Source organism: Saccoglossus kowalevskii, chromosome 3, assembly GCF_978046115.1.
Source record: "Saccoglossus kowalevskii chromosome 3, keSacKowa6.1, whole genome shotgun sequence".
In the NCBI taxonomy this organism is placed as follows: Eukaryota; Metazoa; Hemichordata; class Enteropneusta; family Harrimaniidae; genus Saccoglossus; species Saccoglossus kowalevskii.
This window is the reverse complement of record NC_140643.1, coordinates 29,686,967-29,714,225: the sequence shown is the minus strand read 5'-3', so window position 1 is coordinate 29,714,225 and position 27,259 is coordinate 29,686,967. Positions and strand designations below refer to the sequence as shown.

The window sequence follows — 27,259 nt, the reverse complement described above, 5'->3', positions numbered from 1 at the left end:
TCATCGCCAAACTATAAAAGAACTAGAGTTGTCCCGGTGAAACAGTCAATTCCAACACCGTTGGATACGGTGGTATAATACACCTCGTATTGCCCGGCCTCGTAGACGGCCTCGTAACGCTATGGGAAGTGCGCCCTCATATCAGGGCAATTATCGGCCGGCCCGTATCACGCCTGGCCCAGCACTCGCGAGTCCGCTTAGATTACATTTTTCACTGTTACTCAATTTGAATTGTTCTGTAGTTCTGTAATAAATAAATAAATAAATAAATAAATAAATAAATAGATAAATAAATAAATAAATAAACAAACAAACAAACAAATAAATAAATAAATAAATAAATAAATAAATAAATAAATAAATAAATAAATAAATAAATAAATAAATAAATAAATAAATAAATAAATAAATAAATTCTAGTGAGAAAAACTATAACATTAGTGGTCAAATTGTCTACTTTAGCATAAGAAATTTAGTGAGGATGAAGTGCATGGCGCCGCCAGCGGCAAATTTATAAACAATGTAGTTGTAATCGATGTCCTGTCCTTCGTAATATTCAACCACAGTCCCTCAAAACTGTGGGACTGTGATTCAACATAACCATTGTTTAGACAATTGCGCTTCGTCGAGGATAGCCCGCCCTGTCAGCTACTTTGCAGTTCAGACAAAGACAAGTCCACCTGCAATGACAAATGACCACTAACTTAGGGAGTAAACTGGACCGAGTCGGAGGATCGGGTATTTTATTCTGTTTTGATTGGCTGCCAAGACCACGTGATTGGCGAAGTACTTTATTTGAAAGCTGAAAACAATCGTTGTATACATGCTGCATCTTTTGGTCTCAAACAGGTTTCTTCTCATCAGCGTTGTTATCGGTAAGAATGTTATCGTCGGTCGTTCATGGTAAAACGTTTAGTGCATTTTTATAGTTTAAATGTTATTAGCATGACTCAGGTAAGTTTATGTACATCGCTCAGACAATACTCACTGCCATTTTCGGTGAATGGATTGAGCATGCTTGAACATTCTCTGTTAAAGTGGCTATGATATGACGTACTGAAGTTTTAGCAACTCTGATTGGCCTATGTTACATTATGTTATTGATGGCCAAGGAGCTATAGTAAACGTACGTAGAGTAAACGTACATTTGGCCGGTGATAGACATACATACTTGCCAGGGCCGAATATGCATTGACTGACAACAGTAACAGTGACGGCTGTAAAGCACTAGATCAGGGTTTGCACTAGTGTCTCGGCAAGATGAGTCCCACTTACAAAATTTTAAGAAATTGAAATTTGACCCTGGATAACTTTTTTAAAGATTGGACCCCAGCTTGCCTGAAAAACTGGACCCCTCTTCAATAATTGGAGTCCGAGAAGCAAAATATGGGGTTAACGCAATCCCTGATCTCGGTTTAGTAATTTTCAATCATTTTGTGAAGAGTTATGTGTAAAATATATTTTCACCGGATTTTATTTATCCTGAAGGCCTGCTCACGCTGCTGGCCCGGTAAAAGTATGTACAACTTTTTATGGTGACCATGCACTCTCGGCACAACAAAGCTGTTCTCTTTATATTTATAAATTTCTTCAAACTGAAACTAGAGGTTTATTCTGGTTAATGGAATATAATTAGAACGTTTTCAAATAACGTCAATGCACTTGTTGAATGAGTGGTTAGATTTAACTGTCATTAACATTTATAAATATTTATAAAAGTGAAAAAAAAAACAGCTTTGTTATGCTCAAAGTACTTTAATTAATAAAATGTATATAAGTTTCAAGTAAAATTAGGCAAACTATTAACAATCTTTTTTTTTAATCTAGATTCTTAGATGGTGATGTATGCATACCAGTGACTTTTGTATGTACTGTGTATGTATACATATAAATTCAGGGTAATGGATGAAAATAAGAAGAAAACGCTTATTAATTGGGTAAGATTGCATTCAAACTTTAATTATTTAATTACTATAAGCCATTGCACTTATTTACATTTTGTGTATTTAAATCGCAGTGGTCGTCGCGTAGCGGGTTCGAATTTCAGACAACGTCCCATATCGAACAGGACATGGCACGACGACCACCGTGCTTTATGTGTGAGCAGTGACTTGTTGGCAAATGCCGGTTATTTGCACCGAAACATTAAAATAATTCTGTTATTTGCTGCTGTTATTAAATATATATATGTGTGTATGTGTTGTTATTATAATAACTTATGACAACATTGTCATAGCAGATCGTGAGCTAGTGCTAATCAGTGTATGACGTTGCATGCTGGGTGTCCAAAATGACATTACAGTGTGATGGCCTATTCGACTGTCAATTCTCATACTCAGTTTGCTGTTCAATTTTCAAGTTTTTGTAGTAGAGTCAAAAGTAGAGTGTTATTATTTGCTGTTTAATTGTCATGGAACAACTCATTTGCTTTACCCTATATTATCAGAAATAAAAAAAATAAGACTTTATTTAAATGTCAATAGTTTTTTAGTGTCTTTTCACAACTATGGTCAAAACAAATTTACCACTTTATAATAACGACTGTATGCCATTAAAAAGTAGTATGGCTAGGTAGAAAGACTTGTTTTACAGTAATGTATTGTCCTAGCTAGGCACTATCACAGTCAGCTGGCGCACACGTGATAATAAAATAACTACGTTATTTACTATATCGGGGCCGCCATCTTGAATGACGCATAAAACTAAATAAGAGACAAGTTGTGAAACGCGTTTTTCAGATTCCTACAAATCAGGACAAAAATACCAATCTTTCACAAAAATACGGTCCGTTGGGGTTATATTAAGCCAACCGATAACAAAATTCGGCCAAATTCGTTGTTTTTGTGTGGTTAAATCCCTTGCATACGAACACCTAATTACACAAAGAACCTAGAACACTTTCCTGGGGTATTTAAAACTAAAAATTGGCATTCCAGCTCAGCAGCCAATCAGCGACGGCCTAACGCTTAGATGACAATTTCGGTTTTAAATACCCCGGCTTAGTGTTCTAGGTTCTTCGCGTAATGCATTGAAATTTGGGGGAATGCATATCCTACATTGTTGGAACCAATACTTCGCTTACAAAAAAAAGTAGCTAGACTAATCACATTTTCACACTTTTGTGCACCTTCTGCACATATCTTTCATCAACTTGGCATACTAGATATTTATAAACTTTGCAAACTTCACACTTGTCTATTTATATTTGACCTTAAACATAATCGCTTTGCCAATAATCTGAGTCACTACTTTGATGATCTGTCTCATAGCTATCCGGGGAAGTTAATATTGCAAAGCAATCTTGCAATTCCAAAAGTTAACCTGACCATTTCTCAGCATAATCTAAAATTTGCAGCCTCCTTTAAAATATCCCATAATAGAACACACTTCAAAAACACATTAAGGCATTACCTACTACAGAATTAAAACCCTTTAGCTTATCAATGTTTTTTACACATCAGATTTGTTAATTTCTTTATTATTTCCTCCTTCTATAAGTTGTATATTACTATCTTGGAAGTCCTACCTACCTAACTCCATTTTAATTTAATTATTCTAATCATTATTTAATCATTTAACTAGTTTTATTATCAGAATATCATACAATAAGTTGGTTCTTGGACTAGATTAGTTCAGACGAACTATTTTCCCTGGACCAAACCAGAAAATTTCAAACATCCTTTCTTTTTCTTTCTCACATTGTTTTCTGTTGTTGTATATTTTCTGGTGAAATAAATCAATCAATATTCAATGTTCTAATTTTAGTGAATATTTTTGTCATTTTTGGGAAAAAAAAATGCTATTTTCAATTATACAATAGCTATATCAGTCGAAAGAGGAAATGTACAACTTCCCTTGCTATCACAGTATTTGACTACAGTACTTGTCTTTGATTCAAATCTTTCACACATTTTCAGGTTAATGCCCTTAGCAATAATGCTATTGACAGGTTACAGCAACTCTGGGATGGCAGTATTCTACTCAAATTGGCCTTATCTATGTAAGTACAATATTTCAACCAATAACTATAATAGCATCTTACAACCCAATTACAGTGTTCTATCAAAACCAGGTTTCATTTCTCCCATGCAGTTTTTGAACACCACTTTGTAGTGAAAACTATAATCAAGTGCATCAAAGGTCAAGACCATCAATGACGATGTTTTTTGTTCCATCCAATTTTTGGTTTGAATATATACATGTATGAAAAGTTTTTTTTTACAGTGGACTCGAGCAAGATTCATACGGTGAGTTAGCAATCTCCCTAGGAAAGTCTCTACATGTGTGACCATTGTAATATAGGTTGGGACTTTCTAAATGGTGCTATCAAATGATTAAATATTATGAAAATGATTTGCTACGTTTGGCACTACTTGGTTTTGGACAAATCAATTTTTGTCTAGGTACATTCTGTGGCCAAGTTGTTGTCTGTGTTTATATTGCAACATTGTTGTGACTATACAAAAAAAGTTGTAAATTATCCGTACGATTCTTATATCTGGTGGTGGTTCAACCATCTGGGAGAAGTGGGTGGAGTTATTGGAACATTGATAAGGACTTTCCCAGGGAAGTTGCAAGTTACCCGAATGAATCTTGTTTGCACGCATTGTAAAATGAGTTCAAATACAAGTCATATTGATATAAATATGCGTGTTGATTTGTTTTCATTTTTCTCCCAAATAACACCCGCATGTATATAATTTGTCATCTTTTTAGTGATGGTGACATTGAAGACCATGAAGACCCAAAAGAAAGACTAAAGTCTTTGGTAAATTATCTGCAAGGTAAGAAAATGAAATGTTATTGTACTGTCTAATCGGGTGTTATTGTATCTGGTATAGACAATTCTCTGTCTCCTTCCAAAACAAAAAGTGTTGTCTCTCGCTTTGGTATCACATGTTTGTATGCTCAAATTTGAATATGTAAACGAACATGCCATTCCTGAGGTATGTAAATGTGTCGAAATGGACATAGTGCGAGTGGTTAGTGCTAGTAGCACTAATCCGAAAAACTACTAGATCTAGTGCTAAAATGGCACTAGATCTAGTGCAAAAACGGCACTAGATCTAGTGCAAAAATGTACATAGTGCGAGTGGCATTGATGTTGCGTTGTTAACGACGTCAAGACATCCCGTGATTCTCTGAAAATAAATTAATATTTACGTAAAACTATCTTTTATTCATTGGAAATGTGCTACAGTGGGAAAATTGAGAATGTCATTGTCCACGTTTGTCGTAATACTAATAGACCTTTGGAACAACGCGATCGGCCGGGAAACTAGCTGAAACAGTGAAACTGCAGGTCTAACTGCGCAATTTTTACAAATTGTGAATAGATATACTGTATGAAATGGTATTGTGGGGGAAGTCCCGGGTCCCAGTAAAGCTCGGTGGGTTGTGCGTGTACTGCGATTTTCACGCAATCCTGTTGTTACATTGTATCATGGAGGAACTAACAAAATATGATGTAACCTCGCCGATTTTTTAATTTTTTAACGTGATCATATTATGTATGTCTAGACACTTTCTCTGCAATAATATTTTTTAGAAGCCCTTAAGATTTTTTGTTGTAGACTCTCGAAATCTTGTTCTTGTTACAGTTGCTAATAATTAAAACATGTGAAGTAACAAGTTCATCTGTTGAATTTCCGGTTGTGAAATACGTATTTTAACTCTCACAGCTAAACAAACCCAGTGTATGGTCGCGTTAAAAAAATGGGACCAAGAAATCGTCCAGGGCGATTTTTCGGCAGTTTTTAAATTTATTTTTTAAAATATTTTGTCGTAATTTATCGGACATTTCAATCGTTCCTGACGCCTAAATCAGTCTATTTAAGTTTTTATTCAAGAGCATGTTTATTTTGACTAGCGTAAGCTCCGTTTGGACAAAGAGCTGTTATCACTGTAAACAATGTGAAATTATTCTTCTTATGCTAAGTTCATCTTTGAAAACAACTATTTTTTTATTTAAAAAAAAATCATGCCATTTTCCCATCAAAATCCAAGCCAAAAGAGCGTACTACAACATCGTCAAATCTCTTCCGCGTTGCGTTCAATAACATTAACATATTTAAATGAGCTATGGTGATTTGAACGCGTTGGCATCGTCCAGCATATTGATTGGTTAATTTGCGATTTGACCTATTAGCTCAACTCATGCAAGAGAAGCGCATGGCGGATACCCTACCGCATCGAGCGTTTATATCATTTGCTTACGATGAAACTAAGTTGAATTTTATTTGAATTTCATAAAAATTATCGAATTTTTTTTTTTTTTTGCGTTATTATAATCACTACTGACTAATAATCAACGTTTGTGAAACGTAGCATGTCCGGATTGAGCATCTGTGATCGCTTGCCGGGATTGTTAATGCAGTTGTGTTCGTTTTTATTAGAAACGTCGTTTAAAATATACTTTTGTTACCAATAAAATAAAAACAAATGTATTTGAAAAATTACACTGGGCGACACTTTAATGACATTTCAGGTGGTCTACTTTTTAATTCAGCAATAATTATTAATTATTGTTAATTCTGCAATAGTTTCTTTCGTCTTGGGTGGCCCAACTCACGGCGTAGAAAGTCTGTGTAGTTGGATACAATGAAAATGTCCCCCCAAAATATTTGATAATTATTTTTTTAAATTTTGAACCCCAAATAAGCGCACATCAGCCGTGAACTCCCCAGGGCGATTTTTCGGATGGGCGAATTTACGGCAGAATCCGGTATTATATAAAGAAAGTATTATTATGGACATCTCACGCATATTGCCAATGTTTTATACTGTTTGCAGTTTGCATATGAAAGTGGTTGTTGATGCCCCTCCTATTATTCGACGTTGTTGACAATGCGATAACAATGCCACTCGCACTGTGCACATTTTAGCACTAGATCTAGTGCCATTTTAGCACTAGATCTAGTGCCATTTTAGCGCTAGATCTAGTGCCATTTTAGCACTAGATCTAGTACTTTTTCGGATTAGTGCTACTAGCACTAACCACTCGCACTACGCCCATTTCGACACATTTACATACATGCATTCCTGGCCCAAATTCACCTCTGATTTGGCACGTTTTATAATGCTAATGCTAATGTTGACAACGATCAAGAACACCAATGGCAGTGAGCGTATTTAATAGCAACTGGTAGAGAACACATACAAGTTTTGTAAATTAATTACCATAATAGTGCTGCACTGTGGAAGTTTAGTCGCGTTTGACCTAATACACAGGAACACACTCAAGGTGGGAAATATTTAGCCACAATCTTCTTCTGCACCTTGGTGAATAATTGTGGGGACAAATATTCCCCTTTTTTGTCTTTAGTAGTGTATTTTTTGCTACAGTGACTTGAAATATTCACCTTCATCTAAATGTGTTTGTTTTCTAGGTTGCTATGGTGACCAGAAGCCGCAGATCAGCTGGTCTCGTATCTTTTTTGAGCAAGCAGAGAGGGAGATAGGTAAAGCATGTGCTTTATTGCTTTGCCAATCAGTAGAATGCGTGAAGAAAGACGGGTTCATTCAAGTTATTCTAGGTCTTGATGAAGAGTCACAGTTGAATATAAAACAGATCATCGAATTTGTTCTAGTGGGATCTCCTGCCACCAGTTTGAGACCAGACTTCGCTGACATTTTGGATCAACCATGTTATGCCAAAGGTATGTGCATGTGCAGTTTGTTGTTCTTCCCTGCAAGGGGTTAGATGGCTAATTTGTCCCTTCCACGTTCATCCCTAAAGATGTTTAACTGTAGCATTGTGCAAAAGTTATCCTGCCAACTGGCATTTATCCTTCTAGCCTATGTTCTTTCGCATTGTTGACTTGGCCAGAAATGTGTTTTGTCTGTTTTCAAACCAATAGTTTGATCTTGTTCTGTTGCCATGATTTTATGGTATAAATGTAATCATGTTATGTAAATTTGATTGTACTATTACAGATACTGTTGCTGCAAGTCCGCAGCTACCATTCTCGCCGATTACCCGCTCTACTACGTCCCAGCAATATTATAGTAATTCACCAACTAGAGAGTTCCTCAACTCTCCGCAAATTGGTGCTAAGGTAAGCTAATTTGGTTTTACAGTTTTATTGCCAAAATATCTGCATTATTTTGTGTTGAAATTTTGCTTTGTTCATGGTTGCTTATTAGTACTGGTTTTGACAATACATCATCATTTGTTGCACTGTGACAATGTGGCCAGTGCATGTTGGCTCAGCTAAGTCAGTGAAAAACTGACAACTGAGGGTTGTCATGTACATGTCAAGTCATAGGGATTGAAATCATGAGAAATCTACAAACAGAGAATACATTGCACAATGTGACTGTGGTATTTATTGTCAATACGACAACAATGACTTGTGTGTGTATACGATTGTATCATGAATATAATTGTAAAGTAAAAGCTATGGATTTGCATGGTACATTTTATAGGAACTATAGAAAGAGATCAGCCACCTACTTGGGAACAAATAAATATTTACATTTCTATATACAAGTTGTTTTCACAAATGGAAATTTGTGCTCATAATAACTGATTGCACGTTTGAAGGACACATATGCCATGTTGTAGGGCTGATTTAGTGATAGCATGACTTATACATCTTGGTTCCCTCTTATCATAATTCTGGGGTATCGCTTGCACGCATCAGTACACAACATTGTATCGTTGAATGTGAATGCCAGCTATCACATTATATTAACAATACTTGCTTTTTCAATGCTGTATCCTCCACAGATTGCCCTTCGCGAGTATAAAAAGCGTATACAAATTTTGGAGCGTGAACTTCGGAATGAGGCGTACTTGCGTCAGGAGAAAGAACAAGAGTTGGAAGAGAATAGAACATACCTGATTGAAAAAGGTGAAATATATTTGTTGTATTTCTGTAATTTGTTTCGTAATTCCATCCATGGTGGCAAAATGGAGTGTTAACTTGAATGTCAAGTTTATGAAGATTTGAATACTGCTCTGTTGAAACTACTATAAAGTGAATTACTTTATGTTTTTGGACCATGTCCACTTCAACACATTTTCATAATTTGAGGGACCGTTTGTGCCCTTTTGTAGAACCTAGTCATTGCGTGTAATTTCACATATTTTAGTGTTTGATTGGTGCATTAGTTGGAGAACTTATGTTTTCCTGTTTGCTGGAATCTATTTTCAAAATGTTTTTGTTTCTAAACAGATGGCAGAATCGAGCAACTTAAAGGTGAAATAAAACACCTGCAGCATTTACGATATATAGAAGACGATCTGAATATCAGTAAACTGGCTGAAAGAGCAGCACAGGAAGAGATTGTAAAGTAAGAACCTTAATTATATTTACTTACGGTACAATTGCCATATACCTCACTGACTTCACCATAGCTATATATGTAAATGACAGTTGTGTCTAAATGGTCAAAATAAGTCATTTTAATGAGCTAAAAAAATGAAATGCAATTTTTGGTTTACATTTGTTTCTATTACATGTATACTGGTACTTTGGTTTAATTTTCACTCGTTGTACAGTACGCATAAACATTTTGTTTAATCAATGCATTTTACACATATGTTATGCAATGCTATATGGTGCGTCAATTATCTAGCTTTGTGGTAGGTCCAGGAATTATTAATTTTACTGTTCCTCATCAACCAATAAGATTGACTGTTGCATACTCATCATTATTGCAGACTGAAAGATAGACTCTCTATTATTGGAGAACTTAAAATGGACATTTCTTCACTCAGAAAAGAAAATGCTAGTCTTCTTGATGAAAGATGTCACCATCAACAATTGGTAAATAATTTTGAATCTATCTTGAATTTGTTCCTGATGATTGCCTGAATTTCAATAACTCTTATGCATGACCCCATGACCCCTAAAGGTCACACATCCTGGCAGTTTCTGGGGTATTTTAGAAGAAGTATTTCCAATATTATATCCCTTTGTTTTCATGCTCAACTGTTTCTGAACTTCAATGACAACTGCATATTTTTCAACTGTAATTGCTATTGATTATAAATTGTACCCCCAGAAGTAGCAGGATGTGTTACGTATATGATTATTTGGTAAACAACTCAATGTTACAACTGTTCTCGGGAGCGAACATTAAGGAGCTTTCACCACCTTCAACCACAGCGCTGAAAACAGCGGTTGAAGATTCTTTAAAAAGCTGAACTTTGGGATAGTTGTTGAAATTCTCCAGGATTGTCTCGTAGTTTCCTTGACTTTAGCTGTTTTCACTGGCTATTCGACTGGCGTTCTACAGCAGATCACGCACATACAATTACATGCTACAGTGGTGCACGTCTATGCAACATAGAAAGTTCAATGATGTAGCTCCGCCCCTATAATAGCTTTTTTTCGTAATCATTTTGAATGTTATTTCAGGCTAAAAATTATGAGACTTTGCAGAGAGAGATTGCAGAACTTAAGAAGAGTATAAACGAGGCTGGGTACAAACATCAGCAACTTATGATGCAATGTGAAACTTACAAACAGAACATCCTTGAAGTTATCCAAGAAAAAGAGGATTTAAAAACCATCAAGGACGAGAGGGAAAACCTATTAAAAGAGGAGATTCAGCAACTTGAGGATAGAATTTGCCAACAGGGTGAGTGCCTTCATACATTGACATTTTACCTCCCACATTCTGCCAGCCAGGGGTCTGTTGGACCCAGCGACAAGGGATTAATTTTTTTTTCCTGAGTCCTGCCCCCGCTACGGGTCACTCCTCATTCGAGGACCCGCAGACACTCCCGGAGGGGACCTGCCCGACCATCATGGCAGGTGCAACCTCGGGCGGCCCCTCGGAATCTGTTCTTCGTAATGATTCCGTGAGCCACGCCGTGGGGTGAGGAGGAATCATCGAGCCTAGTGACCCGATGTTCAACCGCCCACCCCAACACCGTATTATTCTCAGTGTTCTGTTTCTACTGGTTAGCCTCGCTAGATACTTACCCGATATACCCAGTGAGTCAGTGACTCCCTCGATTTGCCCAGCTGGGCCAAATAGTCGAGTGCAGGGTCTCCCCTTTGGGTTTTGCATGGCTCCATATCTATTCACCAGAGTGTGAAAACAGGTGGTGTTACTGCTGTGCGGTACACATCACATCGGTACACATCAACGCGTACCTAGATGGCTGGTTGCTACACAACCCAACAAGGTGTCGGTCAAGCAGTAATGCTAACACCAGATTTTCTAGACCATTTGTGCTTCTCAGTAAATTGAGCAAGTCTCACCCTCAGCCAACACAAAAGTTCAACACGGAGGTGGGCTTGGTGTGGTCACCGCAGGCCCAATTCCTAAACTACCTAGACAAACGTAGTTCTGGTGGCATGTAGAATGAAAAAAGTTTATAGCATGTGTTTTCATGCTATGTAATATGCATTTTTAATCTGTCCTGTACTACGTTTAATGAATAGCATAAGCAGTAATTAGCAAAATGTTTATTTTTTCAGTTAACGAAGAGTTTCATCAGGGAGAATCCTTAGGCTTCATCTTGGAGAAAAGAGTTGGTGATTTGGAGTTAGAAAAGGGGAATTTAGCAATGAAGCTGGAACAGCAGTATGTTGTATGTGAACAGAAGCAGAATCAGTTGTCTGAAATGAAAGTAGGATACGAAGAAAGAATCAATGAATTTAGTACCAGATTAGCTCAGCTGACATCAGAAAAACAATGTATTGAGAATCGGCTACATGAGAAGGAAGAAGTGCTCAATTCCAAGATTGCAGAGCTGGAAAACAAATCAATCGCTGAGAGGGAACAAAAACTAAATGAGATGTCAGCCATGAAAGTAGGATACGAAGAAAGAATCAATGAATTTAGTACCAGATTAGCTCAGCTGACGTCAGAAAAACAATGTATTGAGAATCAGCTACATGAGAAGGAAGAATTGTTCAATTCCAAGATTGCAGAGCTGGAAAACCAATCAACTGCTGAGAGGGATCAAAAACTAAATGAGATGTCAGCCATGAAAGTAGGATACGAAGAAAGAATCAATGAATTTAGTACCAGATTGGCTCAGCTGACGTCAGAAAAACAATGCATTGAAAATCAGCTACATGAGAAGGAAGAATTGTTCAATTCCAAGACTGCAGAGCTGGAAAACAAATCAACCGCTGAGAGGGAACAAAAACTAAATGAGATGTCAGCCATGAAAGTGGGATATGAAGAAAGAATCAATGAATTTAGTACCAGATTAGCTCAGCTGACATCAGAAAAACAATGTATTGAGAATCAGCTACATGAGAAGGAAGAATTGTTCAATTCCAAGATTGCAGAGCTGGAAAACCAATCAACTGCTGAGAGGGATCAAAAACTAAATGAGATGTCAGCCATGAAAGTAGGATACGAAGAAAGAATCAATGAATTTAGTACCAGATTGGCTCAGCTGACGTCAGAAAAACAATGCATTGAAAATCAGCTACATGAGAAGGAAGAATTGTTCAATTCCAAGACTGCAGAGCTGGAAAACAAATCAACCGCTGAGAGGGAACAAAAACTAAATGAGATGTCAGCCATGAAAGTGGGATATGAAGAAAGAATCAATGAATTTAGTACCAGATTAGCTCAGCTGACATCAGAAAAACAATGTATTGAGAATCAGCTACATGAGAAGGAAGAATTGTTCAATTCCAAGATTGCAGAGCTGGAAAACATATCAACGGCTGAGAGGGAACAAAAACTAAATGAGATGTCAGCCATGAAAGTGGGATATGAAGAAAGAATCAATGAATTTAGTACCAGATTGGCTCAGCTGACGTCAGAAAAACAATGCATTGAAAATCAGCTACATGAGAAGGAAGAATTGTTCAATTCCAAGACTGCAGAGCTGGAAAACAAATCAACCGCTGAGAGGGAACAAAAACTAAATGAGATGTCAGCCATGAAAGTAGGATACGAAGAAAGAATCAATGAATTTAGTACCAGATTGGCTCAGCTGACGTCAGAAAAACAATGCATTGAAAATCAGCTACATGAGAAGGAAGAATTGTTCAATTCCAAAATTGCAGAGCTGGAAAACATATCAACGGCTGAGAGGGAACAAAAACTAAATGAGATGTCAGCCATGAAAGTGGGATATGAAGAAAGAATCAATGAATTTAGTACCAGATTGGCTCAGCTGACGTCAGAAAAACAATGCATTGAAAATCAGCTACATGAGAAGAAAGAATTGTTCAATTCCAAGACTGCAGAGCTGGAAAACAAATCAACCGCTGAGAGGGAACAAAAACTAAATGAGATGTCAGCCATGAAAGTGGGATATGAAGAAAGAATCAATGAATTTAGTACCAGATTAGCTCAGCTGACATCAGAAAAACAATGTATTGAGAATCAGCTACATGAGAAGGAAGAATTGTTCAATTCCAAAATTGCAGAGCTGGAAAACATATCAACGGCTGAGAGGGAACAAAAACTAAATGAGATGTCAGCCATGAAAGTGGGATATGAAGAAAGAATCAATGAATTTAGTACCAGATTGGCTCAGCTGACGTCAGAAAAACAATGCATTGAAAATCAGCTACATGAGAAGGAAGAATTGTTCAATTCCAAGACTGCAGAGCTGGAAAACAAATCAACCGCTGAGAGGGATCAAAAACTAAATGAGATGTCAGCCATGAAAGTAGGATACGAAGAAAGAATCAATGAATTTAGTACCAGATTGGCTCAGCTGACGTCAGAAAAACAATGCATTGAAAATCAGCTACATGAGAAGGAAGAATTGTTCAATTCCAAGACTGCAGAGCTGGAAAACAAATCAACCGCTGAGAGGGATCAAAAACTAAATGAGATGTCAGCCATGAAAGTAGGATATGAAGAAAGAATCAATGAATTTAGTACCAGATTAGCTCAGCTGACATCAGAAAAACAATGTATTGAGAATCAGCTACATGAGAAGGAAGAATTGTTCAATTCCAAGATTGCAGAGCTGGAAAACATATCAACGGCTGAGAGGGAACAAAAACTAAATGAGATGTCAGCCATGAAAGTGGGATATGAAGAAAGAATCAATGAATTTAGTACCAGATTAGCTCAGCTGACATCAGAAAAACAATGTATTGAGAATCAGCTACATGAGAAGGAAGAAGTGCTCAATTCCAAGACTGCAGAGCTGGAAAACAAATCAACCGCTGAGAGGGAACAAAAACTAAATGAGATGTCAGCCATGAAAGTGGGATATGAAGAAAGAATCAATGAATTTAGTACCAGATTAGCTCAGCTGACATCAGAAAAACAATGTATTGAGAATCAGCTACATGAGAAGGAAGAATTGTTCAATTCCAAGATTGCAGAGCTGGAAAACAAATCAACCGCTGAGAGGGAACAAAAACTAAATGAGATGTCAGCCATGAAAGTAGGATACGAAGAAAGAATCAATGAATTTAGTACCAGATTAGCTCAGCTGATGTCAGAAAAACAATGTATTGAGAATCAGCTACATGAGAAGGAAGAAGTGCTCAATTCCAAGACTGCAGAGCTGGAAAACAAATCAACCGCTGAGAGGGAACAAAAACTAAATGAGATGTCAGCCATGAAAGTGGGATATGAAGAAAGAATCAATGAATTTAGTACCAGATTAGCTCAGCTGACATCAGAAAAACAATGTATTGAGAATCAGCTTCATGAGAAGGAAGAATTGTTCAATTCCAAGATTGCAGAGCTGGAAAACCAATCAACCGCTGAGAGGGAACAAAAACTAAATGAGATGTCAGCCATGAAAGTGGGATATGAAGAAAGAATCAATGAATTTACTACCAGATTGGCTCAGCTGACATCAGAAAAACAATGTATTGAGAATCAGCTACATGAGAAGGAAGAATTGTTCAATTCCAAGACTGCAGAGCTGGAAAACCAATCAACCGCTGAGAGGGAACAAAAACTAAATGAGATGTCAGCCATGAAAGTGGGATATGAAGAAAGAATCAATGAATTTAGTACCAGATTAGCTCAGCTGATGTCAGAAAAACAATGTATTGAGAATCAGCTACATGAGAAGGAAGAATTGTTCAATTCCAAGATTGCAGAGCTGGAAAACCAATCAACCGCTGAGAGGGAACAAAAACTAAATGAGATGTCAGCCATGAAAGTAGGATACGAAGAAAGAATAAATGAATTTAGTACCAGATTAGCTCAGCTGACATCAGAAAAACAATGTATTGAGAATCAGCTACGTGAGAAGGAAGAAATGTTCAATTCCAAGATTGTGGAGCTGGAAAAGCAGTCTGCTACTGAGAAAGAGCAAAAGCTGAATGAGATGTCTGCCATGAATGTGGGATATGAGAAACAACTTACTGATTTAAGAACACAAATGACTGGCTTACAGAAAGATTATGATATAGAGACTCAAAATAAACGCAGTTTGACGAAGGAATTCCATAGCAGACTACGCGACATATCACAACAGCAACAAGAGATAATGGAAACGGCTCAGCAGGAAAAAGAGAAGTATGAAAAAGATCTTCTTGAAAAGAACAAGCAAATTGTAGAAATGGAAAAGTCAAGGGAAGGATATATTTTAGAGAAGTCTGGTCTCAGAGGGAAAATTGATAAACTTCAAAGTAGTCTGGATGATATGAGACAAAAACAGGATATGGATCTTCGTTGTAAAATGGATGATTTTTTTAAGCAGAAAGAGGATGAAATCATTAATTTGCAAACTGAATTTGATCTGAAATGTGCCAAGGTGATTGCCCAAAAAGATTCTCAGATTGAAAATCTGAAAATGAAGTACAATGAAAGAGTCTCTTCTACTGAAAAAGAAAATGAAGACTTGAAACACAAAATCCATCGGGCAAATTCAGAGATGGAACGCTTTAATAGCTTTAAAACTGAATCTGAAAAAAAGTTGCGTGAGAGCGAAAGTCGTGGTGATCTCTATAAAGCCAAGCTACAGAAAATGGTGAATCAGTACACCACTCTACGGACAAGCCATGAAAGTCACTGTGCGGAGACTGATGGTAGATTGAAACGGTATGAATGCGAGAGACTTAATCTGTCAACTCGGCTTCAAAGCTTACAGAATGAGGTAAGAAATGCGCAGAAAGTTATTTCATCCGAGATTGAAATGTTATATTTGAACAATGGAATAACTAATAATCGTTGCTAAAGTTTTATTTGAGTGACTATTATTATTATATGAAATATTTCATCTTCAAAATTCATGGCATTTGCAGGGAAAATAAGTATAAAGTGTTCATTTTCTAATGAATGTTGGAAATTGCTCAGCTTTCTATTTTATTGTTTTATTTGCTAATGTGTTTGAATAGTGTTCCAATACTCATGGATTCACAAAGATTGGCATGTATTTCATAGTAATGCAAAACACGTCAAGTGAATCCAATGGAAGAATCCACAAATTCAGGTCTACTATCACCATTAAATTACAGACTCTAATAAATCTATAGCATCAGATCTTGATGAGAACGTAAAAGCTGAACTGGCTGAAAATTATAATATTTTGACCGTTTCATCCTATTTTATACATTCTTCCTCCAAAACAGTAAAACAGTGTTCATTATGTTGGTTATTTTTGTACATTTTACGAAAATGTTCATTTATTCATCATCTATCATGCATTGCAGGTAAATTAATTGTACTATATTTAGCTGAATCATTGTGTATAAAGCTTTCTACAAAACTCGAGCGGGACGACACTCTGGTTTTTGAGTGTAATTCTTGCTAAACCTACAGATATTAAATTATTTTCTTCGGACAAAAAAAAATCAATATTTATTGAATCAACCCAAAATATTAATTGTATATTAATCGTGGACAAATTGAAAAAATAATTTTCATTTCTATCCTTTTAATTTGTGCCCTTGAAAAAACAATCATTTTCATAGTACCTCTGTCTTTCCTGCACAGTGTGAAATCTTTCGAGAAACTCAGAAAACTACCAACCTAGAAATAAAGACTTTAACACAGAAGTTTTTGGAAGAGCAGAGAAAGAATATTACATTACAGCAACGTCTGCGTTCCTCAGAAGTCCAGGTACAATTTAAATTTATCTTGGTGAAATGTTTATTTGTATTCAATTTGTCAGAAGTAATATTTTGAACTAAATTAATATTTTTTTTTTGTCAGTTGAGTCACGCTGAGAGGGAAATCCAGTCAAGAAAAGCAAATGGCGCACCAACCTCGCATAAGTTTGCAGTGCCTCGCACCAAAACTGAAACGGAGAGCTCTGATGGTGCGATGTCAGACGATATTCAACATGACAGCATAGATTGGCAAGATCAGACATTCCGTTTGTCAGATTTAGAAATATCACAGATGTCCAGAAAATCGAAACTTTCAAACTTAGAAACCAGCAAGTTCAATAGTCGGGAATCACTGACGAGCATTGATTCAAGAAGAGGTGAGAATGTGTTCAGTTTTCTGATGCTGAGGTTTTAGGTGTGGCATTGAGTGAAATTGAGTATATTGCAGTGTTCTTCCCAGGAAAAAAAAATAGGAGTGTTATGGCTAATGTGCATAACTTTTGCATACTAATTAGCATACTATTTTTCATCAGAATTGGAATTTGCCATCTTTCACTGTTTAGATATATCAGTATTTCATAAACTCCATGCAAATGCATTGTCATGTTTTCTTAATTTATAGTTATCATAAAGAAAGTAACTTATTGAAAGAAAAAAAAAAATCATGTACACTCTTGCAAATTGCATTTATGGCCCGTCTCCTGTCATCTTGTAATGCAATATTTGTTATGTGTATGCTAACAAAACTATTAAGTGTTCTAACTTAATCAACTTGTATTGATGTGTTTTTCAATCAGACTCTACAATGTTTGATATAACCATGATGAGCAAGACATCTTTGAAACATGACGCAAGTATTATGTCAGACAAGGATGCAAGTTTTGAATTTGGAAATCACGTTATTCCCAAGTTGGATTCCAGTCTTGCCAGTCTGAATTGTACATTGGATACCACTGATAAACAAACTACAGGTAAGACCATGTATCTAAGGGGTGGGGGTGATGGGTGACGTTAAACCCCTTTTTCTTGCTGAAGAGGTATTTAAATTAGCATGTACAAAAGTATATAAAATTGTTTCTCTTTTCTGCGCGGTTGTGGAGTTCAAAACAATTTTAATTTCATGTAATGTTGGGATGGGTATAGAAATTCTGATGCAAGATAGTTTAGTCTGCAACTTGAATTTCAAGTCAGCAATTGTCAGAATGGTTGATCAGAACAGTTTTGCTTACTCGCTTAAATTGTGTTTTATCACATTTTCTCTGGGGCTTATTGACACAGTTTCTCGTGGGCTCATTGTCACATTTTCTCGGGCTCATTGACACATTTTCTCTATGGCTCATTGACACATTATCTCTTGGGCTCATTGACACATTTTTTCTTTGTAAACTTTATACATTGTATATAAATTGTGGTATACAAAAAGTATGCTTTTGATTTCTATTTCTCAATTTGACTCCAATATAGCATAAAAATCAATTTGCACAATTGTGTTTATATCTCTGTCCAAATAGGTTCAAACTTAATACACTGACTATTGTGTTCTATCAATAAACAATACATTTCTGTTGCGATCCAATCCAAGATCGTCAACTGCAGCATTTTTTTAATAGACTTACACAAATTAAGTTAATTATCTTTCAGTTTGAACATGTGCTTGTACAAATAGGAGAATACAGTTTGTTGTATAAACTGTGATTTTTTTATTTGTCATAAAAGTACAAGAAAAAAGGAAACTATGATGTTTTCAATGGCTTTATTTTTCATAAAATTAAACTAAATTTGACAATGTATCTGTCAGTACCAGGAGATGCATTTTTAAGTTGAAATTAATTTGGTATACTACTACCACCATTCACCTTAAGATGTTTGTATCTTACAGGGAGAGCTGGTTTTGTGTACATGGGAGGCTGCGAGGACGAACCTGAACATTTTGATTGGGATAGAGTGTCAGAAATGCAGCGCAGGAACACATTGTGTCCACCTCATTTAAGAACTGCTTATCCCATCGAGACCCAGAATGCTACACCATCTAAGGTAGAAGAGAATTCTTTGAGGAATAAAATCCGAAAAAGGAAGGCTTTTATGTTTGAAGAGGAAGAAAACCAAGGAGCAAGAAGGAAGGTGAGATGGGGTACCTGTAATTCAACCGTAACTGTAGTTACTTCCACACAAAACAGTTATCCCCCTCCCAAAATATTGTTGCTTCCTTCCAAGAACATTGTTACTTTCTCCCAAAACATTGTTACTTCCTCCCAGAACATTGTTACTTCCTCCCAGAACATTGTTACTTCCTCCCAGAACATTGTTACTTCCTCCCAGAACATTGTTACTTCCTCCCAGAACATTGTTACTTCCTCCCAGAACATTGTTACTTTCTCCCAGAACATTGTTACTTCCTTCCAAGAACATTGTTACTTCCTCCCAGAACATTGTTACTTCCTTCCAAGAACATTGTTACTTCCTCCCAGAACATTGTTACTTCCTCCCAGAACATTGTTGCTTCCTTCCAAGAACATTGTTACTTCCTCCCAGAACTTTGTTACTTCCCCCCAGAACATTGTTACTTCCTCCCAGAACATTGTTACTTCCTCCCAGAACATTGTTGCTTCCTTCCAAGAACATTGTTGCTTCTTTCCAGAACATTGTTACTTCTTCCCAAAACTTTGTTGCTTCTTTCCAGAACATTGTTGCTTCTTTCCAGAACATTGTTGCTTCTTTCCAGAACATTGTTGCTTCTTTCCAGAACATTGTTGCTTCTTCCAAGAACATTGTTCCTTCTTTCCAGAGCATTGTTGCTTCTTTCCAGAACATTGTTACTTCTTCCCAAAACTTTTTTGTTTCTTCCCAGAACATTGTTACTTCTTCCCAAAACTTTTTTGTTTCTTCCCAGAACATTGTTACTTCTTCCCAAAACTTTGTTACTTCTTCCCAAAACTTTGTTACTTCTTTCCAGAACATTGTTACTTCTTCCCAAAACATTGTTACTTCTTTCCAAAATATTGTTGCTTCTTCCCAGAACATTGTTGCTTCTTCCCAGAACATTGTTGCTTCTTTCCAGAACATTGTTACTTCTTCCCAAAACATTGTTACTTCCTCCCAGAACATTGTTACTTCCTTCCAAGAACATTGTTGCTTCTTTCCAGAACATTGTTACTTCTTCCCAAAACTTTGTTGTTTCTTCCCAAAACATTGTTACTTCTTCCCAAAACTTTGATACTTCACAGGTTTTAAACATTCCACTCCGAACTTAGCTGCTTTCTTCTTGAACATGCATACTACTGTCACCCTGAATATGATTAATTCCACCCTGAACTCTGAGAATAGTTACTTAGTATCCTGGAATTGGTTACTGTTATCCTGAAATTGGTTACTTGTTATCCTGAAATTGGTTACTTGTTATCCTGAAGTTGGTTACTTGTTATCCTGAAGTTGGTTACTTGTTATCCTGAAGTTGGTTACTTGTTATCCTGAAATTGGTTACTTGTTATCCTGAAGTTGGTTACTTGTTATGCTGAAATTAGTTACTTGTTATCCTGAAATGGGTTACTTGTTATCCTGAAATGGGTTACTTGTTATCCTGAAATTGGTTACTTATGCTGAAATTGGTTACTTGTTATCCTGAAATTGGTTACTTGTTATCCTGAAATCGGTTACTTGTTATCCTGAAATTGGTTACTTGTTATGCTGAAGTTGGTTACTTGTTATGCTGAAGTTGGTTACTTGTTATGCTGAAATTGGTTACTTGTTATGCTGAAGTTGGTTACTTGTTATGCTGAAATTGGTTACTTGCTACGCTGAAATTGGTTACTTGTTATGCTGAAGTTGGTTACTTGTTATCCTGAAATTGGTTACTTGTTATCCTGAAATTGGTTACTTATGCTGAAATTGGTTACTTATGCTGAAATTGGTTACTTGTTATCCTGAAGTTGGTTACTTGTCATGCTGAAGTTGGTTACTTGTCATGCTGAAGTTGGTTACTTGTCATCCTGAAGTTGGTTACTTGTCATTCTGAAGTTGGTTACTTGTCATGCTGAAGTTGGTTACTTTTTATCCTGAAGTTGGTTACTTGTCATGCTGAAGTTGGTTACTTGTCATGCTGAAGTTGGTTACTTGTCATGCTGAAGTTGGTTACTTGTTATGCTGAAGTTGGTTACTTGTTATGCTGAAGTTGGTTACTTGTTATGCTGAAGTTGGTTACTTGTCATGCTGAAGTTGGTTACTTGTCATGCTGAAGTTGGTTACTTGTCATGCTGAAGTTGGTTACTTGTCATGCTGAAATTAGTTACTTGTCATGCTGAAATTAGTTACTTGTCATGCTGAAGTTGGTTACTTGTCATGCTGAAGTTGGTTACTTGTTATGCTGAAGTTGGTTACTTGTCATGCTGAAGTTGGTTACTTGTTATCTTGAATTGGTCCCTGAAATTGTTTACTGAACAAAAAGACATTTTTTATCTTTTCTAGCTGAGGTCTTCAATGTCACTGAATCCAAGTAAAACTCGTCGATTAACTCCCAGAAAATCAACTTCGGCTCAAAATATTCAGCAGCACAAGGTAAAAACATTTTTCAAAACCCACCCAAATAATTCAGGAGAATAAAAAGTATCCTATCTCAATATATAATTTTTTTTCAGCTTACATGTGTTTGTATAATATTTCTGCTACTGTAAAAGGGTTAATTATTCACTGGGTTTTAAATTTGCTTCGCTGACTGGAAAATGCGCTAAATTAAAACCCAGTGAATATGTAAAATTTAGCATAGAACACGTTATCTAAATGATAAGACCGTGAATTTAAAACCCACTGAATATGCCTGAAATTGAAAATCAGCGAAATTCAAACCCAGTGAAAATTAATCATTTTACAGTATAAGAACCTATAATACTGACAAGTTTACAACTGCAATTTATTGTAAAATGAATAAATTTTAGGTATTTGCATGTACATGTATGGGTAGATTTCTACCTTAAATATGACACTCAGTAAATAATGACTAACTGTGCCCCAACCATTGCAATATATGAACCAATAACCTTACCCCTCCCCAGAACATATTGTGTTCCTATGGTTAGACTTGTACACACCCCTTTCCCGCGCCAATAACAAATCTTCTAATGTGTCACTGAAATACACATGTATTGCAAATTAGGTTATTATACTCTCTTTGCTGTAAGGTATTTAAGGTGATATTTGTTGTAAAGTAACTTTAGATGTGTACTTGAACAGTCTGTATTTTACTGTATACAGCTTAGCGAAAATCAGTACAGTTTGACAATTGGATAGTGATTTTTGCCCACTGATAAGCTTCTAATTATTGTTTCAGTAAACCACCAAACAAAACAAAATGTTATACACTGCTTATGTTCAACTTTTGAGTTGAATCAATTTCTGCTGTAATCTATCAAAATTAAACCTCATTTAATGCATGGATAATCATAAAATGTATGGGTTTCCTATTCAATATCCCTGCAATTTGTTAAAATTATACCAAATATTAACATTATCTTATTTTAGGAAACTGTGCAAATTGGTAAGGAGTCTGCAATGTTTAGCATTGGCTTCACTCCACTCAAAGATAAACAAAAACGCAAAAGTTTAAGGTTGGCCAAGAAAGACAAGAAGGTAAGCTATATCCCTGCAGTCGTATTGATTGCGCCATAAAGGTTGTATTGTCAACAGCAGAAATAGCAACTAGTCGTACAATTTGGCATGCTTGTTCATTTCTTATTAATTATTCACTGGCTTTTAATTTCGCTATTTTCGCTGATAATTAAAGTCCGCTAAATTAAATCTATGTGAACATGTAAAATAACAATAAAACTCATTGTTTTCTTGTGACATTAAAACACAGTGAATATGCTTAAGGTAGCGACAGGAGAAAAATTAGAAAATAAAAAAAAACGTTTTTCAAAAAATTTTGAATTATGAAACATTATATTGTGTGCTTTCTTTATCTTTGGTCCAAATTTACTGTGCGCGATGCATTTGGTGCGTAATTTCAGTTTATTGCCTAAAATCTAGTTGTGGGTGAACATGTCCTCCGTACATTTATCGTACATATCATGTTGAGTGCCAGACTGAAGACAAAGGATTTAATTTGTATACTGATTTGTTGAACATCCAGCTTTATTATATCCTGTCCTTTACGCGATCGAAGCATAAACAAACATTACGCTATAGGATTTTAAGCTTTTCTCTGTGTTTTAATAATATAATATAATCATTGGAAGGATTTCTAAAAATGAAAAAACCTGGCCGCCGAAAAATGTCCGACGCCGTTAAACATCTAAAAGAAAGTGACCTGGGCTCATATTATAGTCAGCCCGCAGAGTGATTTGAAGACGAGCCTATCTGCGGAAAAAATTTTCCTGAGTGATTGTCACGGTGACACCGACAGTTCAGACGAGGACGAAAACGACCAGATGGAAATCCTTGATACAGACACTGCTTCATGGTAGAAATACAGTCTGTAAATAAAATTGGCAGTGATATATTGATGTGTCGTTATTGTAAAAAGGGGAATTTTGTTTTGGCAGAAAACACAAACATCCGCCAAGGCTGGGGGAGTCATCTTTACTACTAGTATATGAGTGCATGAGTCCAAAATGCAACTCTGCGACTGACTTTTTTCCGGAGTGGAAATTCTTTTGATGTAAACCGTGAGTTGGTGATCGCAGCTGGTGGCATTGGAAAGGGTCGTCGCGCAATGCGTAAATTTGTTAGTTACATGGAATTACTGCCTCCTCTGTCTGGAATCTGTGAGCATGGCCAGCGCTACATTTCGTTTTTTATTGGAAAGAAAAACAGTGCTGACTTGGAGCTAATTGATTATAACGAATCCGATAACGGTACACTCTCCATAGGCAGAAAGTAATGCAAACATATCTGTACTTGAAGGCATGTATATCCCGTAAGTAAATATATGCTGTCATGATGGTCCGCCCTGTGTTTAGAGAACCGATTGTATTGTTTGACACTGTTCAACATAACAAAGGGACTTGAATAAATTAATTGCGCGGTACGCCATCTTGTTCAAGTTAGCACCCACTTTCGATGAAACTGTTAAGTTTTGTCACTTTTTAAGAAACAATCAACCATTTGTTCATGATATAACAATCCTCGCAGATCAGATACTTGTATATTTATAAAGCATAATTAATTAGCTGTTTATAAATGGCCAAAATTCGAAGAAACGTTTTATTGAGTTTTTACAGAAACTAATTTTTGACTATCATAACTATTGAAGATGTCTTCTTTAACACTTTTCATTACGCTAACGATGTATAAATTACACAATCTATTCGCCACAAAATGGACTAAAATATGATGTCTTATGGACGTTTATGCGAGCCATTGACGTTAGGTTACGGCCATGAGGACATGGAGACGTTCATAAAATTTAGTCCATAAAGTTCAACAGACTATATCTCCAGAACTATGGGGCACACAAAAAATTCCGAGACGCATTTTCAAAGTTAATTATTTTATAAAGCAACAGTGAAAAGATCAGAAACATAGAAAAAAGGAACACCGAGAAACAGCAAATCCTGCAAAAAAACTCTGTTTAGTTTTGGATGTTCACGTGAACGATCGTAACTTAATCCCCTGAGCAAATATTAAAACGAAACATATATGATCGTATTCTGCTATATCTCAGCTTTCAGAAAACATACATCGCCATAACTGCGTGCTTAGTAACTGGCTGTAAATAAGTAATCATTTATTTCATTGATACATATGTAACCAAATTTGTCTTTTTATAAATAGGAAACACAAAATGCTGGTCGAGAGTCGACTGCATTTAGTATTGGATTCACTCCACTCAAGGAAAGGAAAGAGAAATGGAAAAAAGCAAAGTTGGCAAAGGCTGAGAAAAAGGTGTGAAATTGTAAAAAAAAAATTAACAAAAGGTAGAAGCCAACTCAAAATTTTTGACAAAATTGGTCATAAATCGCATGACAATGTTCATTAGTTTATTATGTACAATCATGAAGCTAATGTCTCGTGGTACAATGAAATAGCATTATTTTGTGTGTTCTTTTTTAGAAACGTGTCCTAATATTTCTTGAAAATCACTATTTTTAGAACAATTCCATAGAACAGTGTTAAAGAAAAATTACATTTTTTGACACTTTTTAAAACCCAGATTTTTAAAATAATTCAGAACAACAAAAAGTACTCCTTCATTAACAATATATGATTTTTTCAGCCTATGTCACCAGGCTAGATTATCCCTATATTGCCTTGAAGTACAGTTTGAATAAAAATGAATAAATTCTGGGTTTTTTAATTTATGAGTAGGCTTCTACCTTAACACATGTTGATTTTTTTCCCTCATTGATTTGGTATGTCTGTGGAGTGTTTCAGTTGGCAATGCAGTAAAGCATCACAGTTATCTTGCAGCTTGTGTTGTATTTTACATACATGTATGCTGTATACATTACTCTGGGACTCTTTATCAAAAACACTACAGTGTGAACAACTGACGCTTAATTTTTTACATGAGAAGCAGTTGTGTTTTGTTGTGAAAAGCACTTTGTCACTCTCGTCTAGATTCTCTGCAGTCTGATTTATCTGAATGTGCATTCTAAGTCTGTCACACAACCCATAGCTGACAATGGTAAAGTTTGGTGGAATATCACTAATCCAAAATGGTGGTCAGTTACAGCTGTACCTGTTAGCCTAGTTAGTCACCAACAATCCATAAATCCAATCACTCGTGGTTAATAGCAGAGATCTTTTGCACACTGTTTGCAAGAAAGTACTATCATTGTCAAAATCAAATTACATCACAAATGCCAGCAACTTTCAAACTGATCGACATTTCATTGACCTAAGCACGTCTCTATAAAACAAAATCATTCCACACATCCCAAGAAGAAAATAGGAGACTAACTATGCACTACTAAATGTACTTCTGTTTACATATATCACTTCTTTGTATTTCAGAAGGCTTTGAATAAACAAGAAACCAATATTTGATAACCTCTAAATCTTTGAAACCTGCGGAATGCAAGTTGTATATTTTGTACCAGATAGGCTTGTTAAGTTGGATGAATCATGGTGTGCAAATTACTTTACGTATTCTATCTCTTAAATTTAACATTTCTTAACATTTTCATATACATCTTGAAAGGTGGTTAAGTTTATTCCACATCGCCATACAGTAATGCTGTGTTGAATGTTGAAGCTTTTTTACACAAATTTTGAATAATATTTACTATATTTTATTTAAATTTTTAAGTGATTTGTTGTTATGAAAATGTTGTATTATAAGCGTGTGGTGGAAAACAATATTGTAGATTGGTATTTTTGATACAATATTTTTTTTTTAAATTACTCGTAAGAAACTATGCCATTTATTTCGATTTACATTTTTATGTAGAACTGTATTCTGAAATAGATTTTAAAGTGGATTATTTTTTTTAAATATGCCTATTAATGCAAATTAAATGTTGCATAAAACAGTCTCAAAAGTGTATGTGTATTACCTGTGTGCCATGTCTAGTACTATATACCCCTACATTCCAGAATTATTAGTATATAGGGTCCCCTATGATGTCCTCTCATGAAAAAAAAATGCTGTTATCATTGAAAAGGCTTGGTTGGCCCACGACTAATTTGTTTATTTATGCAAAACAATGACTTGGGTGTCTTTAATAATAAAAATGGCTAACATTCTGACATGTATCTACGTAAGATTACATTACATTTTTCAATGGAAACAAGATGTGAAAACATCAACCACCGGTAGTTTGCATATTTACATAAAAACAATTACATACTGAGAATACTTTATTTTCGCTTGGTTTTTATTTTCGCTGAAGGGAAGATTCTGTGAAAATAAAATCCAGCGAATATACTTTTTTTCCTTATATTTCACATTAAACTCATCAAAAACCAGTGAAAATAAATTCCATACAAAACACCCGAAAAGCCTTTTCAGCGAAAATTAATTCCAGCGAAAATAAAGTATTCCGCAGTAGTCATCTCATTTGCTTAGACCACAAACAAAATTACTTTCATACTCTTGTATTATCACAACATTGCAAATGTATTACTACATATATTTTATATTTAAATACTTGTAGAATATCCATATTAAAAAATATATCTTGCATGGTCAAAATATATATATTTATGTCCAAATATATAAAATGTCCAGTGCTGGTCCAATGTTGGCAACATGTCTGTGTGCGATGCAAATGTAGCAAAACAACTTGATAACTTACAGTAATGTAACATTTACATATTAAACATTATTCAAAGAATGACTGAAACAATAGTATAAGCAGATATAG

General features: G+C 35.7%; 1 protein-coding gene across 1 annotated transcript; it reads left to right on the top strand.

Moving 5' to 3' along the window:
- The first annotated feature begins 752 nt into the window (after positions 1–752).
- Positions 753–26,434, top strand: LOC100377654 (uncharacterized). Its single transcript, XM_085497016.1, has 19 exons — positions 753–875; positions 1,828–1,937; positions 3,918–4,000; positions 4,717–4,784; positions 7,389–7,658; positions 7,936–8,057; positions 8,732–8,855; positions 9,180–9,297; positions 9,668–9,773; positions 10,368–10,590; positions 11,439–16,006; positions 16,846–16,971; positions 17,065–17,338; positions 17,759–17,932; positions 18,841–19,082; positions 21,423–21,512; positions 22,473–22,580; positions 24,726–24,836; positions 25,908–26,434. Exons 2-19 carry the CDS (start codon positions 1,878–1,880, stop codon positions 25,938–25,940), a joined length of 6,900 nt encoding a protein of 2,299 aa, XP_085353142.1. The 5' UTR covers positions 753–875; positions 1,828–1,877; the 3' UTR covers positions 25,941–26,434.
- Positions 26,435–27,259: the final 825 nt, after the last annotated feature.